A 6,364-nucleotide genomic window follows, 5' to 3' on the forward strand; every position below is an offset into this window, starting at 1 on the left:
CCCCCCCATCATGCCATGGTGTCATTCATGCCACCAATTACTGCAAATGGTGGCATGAAGTTGAAAGGCACTACTTACTGCAAATCGTGGATTGGTTGCTTTGGCTTGAAGTTGAAAGGTACTACTTACTGCAAATGGTGGCTTGGGTGTGGCTTGAAGTTGAAAGGCACTACTTACTGCAAATGGGGGGTGTGGGTGCATTGGCTTGAATTTGAAAAGCACTACTTACTGCAAATTGTGGCTTGAAGTTGAAAGGCACTACTTACTGCAAATAGTGGCATGAAGTTGAAAGACACTACTTACTGCAAATGGTGGCTTGGGAGCTTTGGTTTGAAGTTGAAAGGCACTATTACTGCAAATGGTGGCTTGGTTGCTTTGGCTTGAAGTTGAAAGGCACTACTTACTGCAAATGGTGGCTTGAAGTTGAAAGACACCACTTACTGCAAATGGTGGCTTGGGAGCTTTGAAGTTGAAAGGCACTACTTACTGCAAATGATGGCTTGGGTGTGGCTTGAAGTTGAAAGGCACTACTTACAGCAAATGGTGGATTGGTTGCTTTGGCTTGAAGTTGAAAGGCACTACTTACTGCAAATGGTGGCTTGTGTGTGGCTTGAAGTTGAAAGACACCACTTACTGCAAATGGGATGTGTGGGTGCATTGGCCTGAAGTTGAAAGGCACTACTTACTGCAAATTGTGGCTTGAAGTTGAAAGGCTTCTTACTGTTGAAAGGCACTACTTACTGCAAATGGTGGCATGAAGTTGAAAGACACTACTTACTGCAAATGGTGGCTTGGGTGTTTTGGCTTGAAGTTGAAAGCACTACTTACTGCAAATGATGGCTTGGGAGCTTTGGTTTGAAGTTGAAATGCACTATTACTACAAATGGTGGCTTGGTTGCTTTGGCTTGAAGTTGAAAGGCACTACTTACTGCAAATGGTGGCTTGGGTGTGGCTTGAAGTTGAAAGACACCACTTACTGCAAATTATGGCTTGGGTGTGGCTTGAAGTTGAAAGACACCACTTACTGCAAATGGTGGCATGAAGATGAAAGGCACTACTTACTGCAAAGGTGGCATGCAGTTGAAAGACACCACTTACTGCAAATGATGGCTTGGGTGTGGCTTGAAGTTGAAAGACACCACTTACTGCAAATGGTGGCTTGGGAGCTTTGAAGTTGAAAGGCACTACTTACTGCAAATGATGGCTTGGGTGTGGCTTGAAGTTGAAAGACACCACTTACTGCAAATGGTGGCTTGGGAGCTTTGATGAAGTTGAAAGGCACTACTTACTGCAAATGGAGGCTTGGGAGCTTTGGCTTGAAGTTGAAAGGCACTATTACTGCGAATGGTGGCTTGGTTGCTTTGGCTTGAAGTTGAAAGGCACTACTTACTGCAAATGGTAGCTTGGGTGTGGCTTGAAGTTGAAAGACACCACTTACTGCAAATGGTGGCATGAAGTTGAAAGGCACTACTTACTGCAAATGGTGGCTTGGGTGCTTTGGCTTGAAGTTAAAAGGCACTACTGTAAATGCACTTCCTGTTTGCACTGTATATTGATTTTAGATAAAACGCTACCACTTACGGCTGTGATTTTTGGCCATCTTACTCAGTCCCCCTCCGCTGAGCAGATGCAGAGAATTCGTCTCATCAATGAAAAATAAAAGTGTTATTAGTTTTTAAAAAAATGTTGAGAATCTCTCTCCTGTCAATCACTCCGAGAAAGCCACACCTTTTCCGGTGGGGGGGTGGGAGGGATTATAAAACCCGGAAATGTGGGTGTGGCTCAGTCTCTGCAAGATGGAGGAGGGAGAGGTCACGACTCACTGTCTTTAGTGGCTTTGCACCCTACTTCAAATGGTATGAAACTGCACTTGAATTTGGTGGCCTTGCACCCTGCTAGAAGTGGTAAGAAACTGCACTTGAATTTGGTGGCCATATACCCTGCTTGAAATAGAATTTCAAGGATTAGCCGTGAGTCAATTACCAGCCCACCAGCCGTGAGTGAGTGAGTTGCCAGCACAACAGGCTTGATTGACTTGAGACGCCAGCCCAAGAATCCATTTGGCGCACAATTTGCATACTAGCCCTCTGGAAACCAGTCCATTCAGCCCACAACACCCATACTAGCGCTCCTGAGGGCCACAGTTTAAGAATAAGGGGTAAGCCATTTAGAACAGAGATGAGGAAAAACTTTTTTACACAGAGGGATGTGAATCTGTGGAATTCTCTGCCTCAGAAGGCAGTGGAGGCCAAATCTCTGTATGCTTTCAAGAGAGTTGGATAGAGCTCTTAAAGATAGCGGAGTCGGGGGATATGGGGTAAAGGCAGGAACAGGGCACTGAGTGTGATCAGCCATGATCACAGTGAATGGCGGTGCTGGCTCGAGGGGCCGATTGGCCCACTCCTGCACCTATTGTCTATTTATCACTGAGGCCATTGGTCCAAACCTTCAGGCGACAGATAACAGTTTCAAAAGTTTGTTTATGGAAATGTTTCACAGCATAGTGTTAAAAACAGGGAACTCTCGCAGTGCCCCCAAGATTTCTCCTCATGTCGTTCAGGATTTTCATTAAAAATTATACACAAAACTGAACTAGTTCAAAGAGAGAAATTCTATTCTATCAACATATGACAGTCTCGCCATCCCAGGAATTAACCTCGTGAACCTACGCCGCACTCCCTATTAGCATGAATGTCCTTCCTCAAACTTAGAGACCAAGACCAAAATGCCCAAACCTAATAATGAATCCACATGCAAACGTGACAATATAAGCCTGAAAATGTTAAAGAAAGAAAAAAAATGGGAAAACATTGAGGGACTAAAATAAAACAATTAAACTGGAAAAAATAGCACAGCAGTGAAAAATATTTAACACTGACTGAAACAAAAACTAACAATCAAAATAAATGAAATAAGAGACAAGGCCAAGAGTGAAGCAAAAGAAAATGTCATCTTAAGGCAGTTCTGCTACAAAGCATGTTTTTTGTAACTTGAACTGGATACAAGTGATTGATGAATTGGGGAATTATTTTGTATGCATGAGCCCAATTGGTTATAACACATTTTTATTGTGAGCTAGAAACCCACACAAGAGTTACTTTGGAAATTGTAAGCAGAAAAGAAAGTTGTCTCGAAAATAAAATTCAAGGAATTCAAACTCCTTCCCCCTGCAGTAATTAGACACCATTGTCTCTGAAGAATAGTGTGTCAGTGTCACAGCAGGCAGGCATTGAAATTGACAAGAATCACTTTCATTCACACTTGCACAACCATGCTCTTTAAGCGAGTTCGGTATTTCAAAAAACGAAAGGAATTATGGGATTTGTCAAAGGTCATTCGCGATAAAGAAAAAGCAAATGAAGCGTTGGCTGTATAAATCCTTATCTTTATTCATAATTTATGTGTAAAAATATATTTAATCTGAGGAATGGGGGTGCCAGGTAGCAGGAGAGCGGGGTGTAACGGCGAGAGAGAGGGGGGCAATGCAAGTGGGAGACGGGGGGAAGAGACATTCTCGGCAGCTGCGCTGCTGTGCCCACACAGACCCGCGCCTCATCCGCAGCCAGGATCGAACCCGGTTCCCCAGCGTTGCAAGCATTGCCGAACCGCCACTGGACCATCATCGTAACCCCCCCCCCCCCCCCGAGAAGCAGCGCCAACTCAACTCCGCCTGCCCCCGCCAGGCCAACCGACAGCCCCAGACCGACGGGACACCGGCGCTCGGCCCTCGCCGGCACCGAGGGGGCCAACGGCAGCCACTGGACAAGGCGAGCCCCCCGGGAGCCGGTGCAGAGCCGAGCCGGCCCCCCCCCCCCCCCCCCCCATATCGCACAGGCTGCAAGTCCGGGCCGCCACCGCTCCGGCCGCCCCCGGACAGGGACGGGACACCCGGGAAGGGACGGGGATGGCCCATCAGCAACTCAACAGCGCCCGCAGCGCCGGACCCAACCCCGACCATGGACAAAATGCAGGCTTGCACACACGCAGCAGCACAGCTGCCGAGAATGTTTATCGCGAGTGACCTATGGCCTGGGCATGCGCAGTCGGAATACTGAACTCGCTTAGTAAAACAATGTGAATAACCTTATAACCATTTTAAAAATCTTAGTATTTGAAAATTCTGCAGGAAAAATAATTATCTAGCCCTAATCTCTTTTCCTCATCAACACTATTACTTCCCCAACATGGTTTTCTACAATGCAAGGTTTCTTAAAAACACAGCTATTATTCCAGCAGAGCTACCTATATTAAGTTTATACAAAGTTTAAGGAAAGTGAAAAATTATGAAACCCACAAAGAACTAAGAATTGAATTTAGAATTCTATAGGCGATAAAGTAATCAAAGATCAGAATTGTGTTCTTAAATGACACAAGAAAAGAACTATAGCATAAATGTTATCAAATTGATTAACAAGGTAGACAGGACATTTGAAAAGATCAATATAGTCGAAACTCAGAGAGAAAGAAACTTGATTTGATTAAAGTAATTATGTAAATGTATAAAAAGCCAACCAGTAGCTTCCATTTCTTGAGGAAAAAATAAACCCGCAGATTATGTTAAACCCACATAAAATTCTGACCAGACCAATATTAACATGCACAATATTTCCACAAAAACAACAAATATGGGGAAACAATATATGTACTGGAGAAGGTTCAGACAATAAGAAAAGCTGAACAATGTCACATTTTAAAGCAACCAATGAATTCAGGAAAAAAAATGCAAAGCAGTAAAAATCCAATGTGCAGGGTTTTTTTTTTAAAGACAAAAAGTGCTGGAGCAACTCAGCGGATCAGGCAGCATCCATATAACCATATAACAATTACAGCACGGAAACAGGCCATCTCGACCCTTCTAGTCCGTGCCGAACACATAATCTCCCCTAGTCCCATATACCTGCGCTCAGACCATAACCCTCCATTCCTTTCCCATCCATATAACTATCTTCCCATCCCTGGAGAATGATGTTTTGGGTCGGGATCCTTCCTCAGATTTCTTACATTTTTAAGCTGAACATGGAGAAAGGAAGAGGATATGCTTATTGAGTTATTTCAAAAAGGGAAAGAAGCTCATGTGAGCAGGAATGCCACAGTGGCGATAAGGCAGAATAGTCTTTTCTCATGATATTCAATATTGTGATTTTGGAGCCAGAAAATGAATGGTACTTGCTCTTGATTTTGAGAATTGTCAGTTTTTTTATGGGGTCAGAACGAAGAGATATGTTTGTATCATAAGTCTCTCAAACAGAAGAGATGTAAGAGGTTCTGAGCATGAGAAAAGTACATGTAATAGCAAAGATCTTGAAATAAACCAAAGAATCCTTGCTGAAATATACAAAATTAAATGCTCAGTTTGTGGAGGATACTTTGCAGTAGTTCCGATTTATCACATCTTTAAAGTATCCACACTCAAGTATTACAATTTCAAAACTAAGTTTGATATTGCAGTCCATTATAGAACAGGGCAATATTGATAATTTATGCATTTTCTTGTTAAGTTGTCCAATTTATTTACCTAGCGTTGTAACCTTCAGAGAATCGGTATCTATTGATATCCAAGCTGATTTTTTTCAAACCAAAAACTTTAAGATCTACAAGATAGAACGTGGTTCCTTTCAAAATGGGCCCAATTACAAAATTATGTATGTACTATTAATTTTGCTCCCACCCCACAAGACTTGTATATTATCATGCCAATAATGGTGAGAGTAAGTCACCTCTGGTAACCTCTGGCATTAAGGAAGATGAGGCGTGAACTCACTCGGATAGAAAACCCCTCATACAGCTTGTCCACCATCCCGTGAAAAAGTGTGGGTCCATTTTTCAGCACAATGTTTGAATGCTTATCTAAGATCTGTCCTTGTATGGTGATGTATGTTTATTTTTACTGAACGGTAAACAAAAATGAATTTCACTGTACCTCGGTACATGTGACAAATAAAGTACCATACCGGACCGGAACCTAACTTCAGCAGGTCCAGACTGATCGCTGCCTTCCCTCTCTGGCCCCAAGCTGCTGGGACTCCACTCTGCAGCATAACAAGTTGCTAACACATGGGACTGCACCGGGAATGGAGCCTAGGCCCTCGCCAGCCGCTGCCCAGGCCAGAGCGAGCACAAGCAGCACCCGCACCTCCAGGCATCAGCCTCGACTTATCCTAATGCCAGGCGTGCGCCTGGTCGGCCCAGCCAAGGGAGGGAGAAACTGACCTTGGACTCGCCGTTGCACAGCGCCATGGATATCGCTCGGGCCCCACCGTCACCAACTGCACCAGCCGCGGCTTTCGCGCCGACAATGCGAGGCAGGCCCATACTCCACCGCGTTTTACCGGCTCCTCCCCTCGCCCCGGACCCGCTGCCCCGC

General features: G+C 44.4%; 1 protein-coding gene across 2 annotated transcripts in view; it reads right to left on the reverse strand.

Annotated features, from left to right (window-relative positions):
* The window catches only part of gmps (guanine monophosphate synthase), a 28,422-nt gene that overhangs the window by 17,366 nt on the left and 4,692 nt on the right, over positions 1–6,364 (reverse strand). Inside the window, exon 1 of one of the 2 annotated variants that reach the window (XM_033031233.1) lies at positions 6,211–6,359. The exons of the other annotated variant lie outside the window; for it this stretch is intronic. Within the exon in view, the coding sequence (XP_032887124.1) occupies positions 6,211–6,312 (102 nt within the window). The 5' untranslated portion in view covers positions 6,313–6,359. Of the gene's footprint in view, positions 1–6,210; positions 6,360–6,364 lie in introns of those variants that run through there. 2 annotated transcript variants of the gene reach the window in all.

This window comes from Amblyraja radiata, chromosome 13 (genome assembly GCF_010909765.2).
Source record: "Amblyraja radiata isolate CabotCenter1 chromosome 13, sAmbRad1.1.pri, whole genome shotgun sequence".
In the NCBI taxonomy this organism is placed as follows: domain Eukaryota; kingdom Metazoa; phylum Chordata; class Chondrichthyes; order Rajiformes; family Rajidae; genus Amblyraja; species Amblyraja radiata.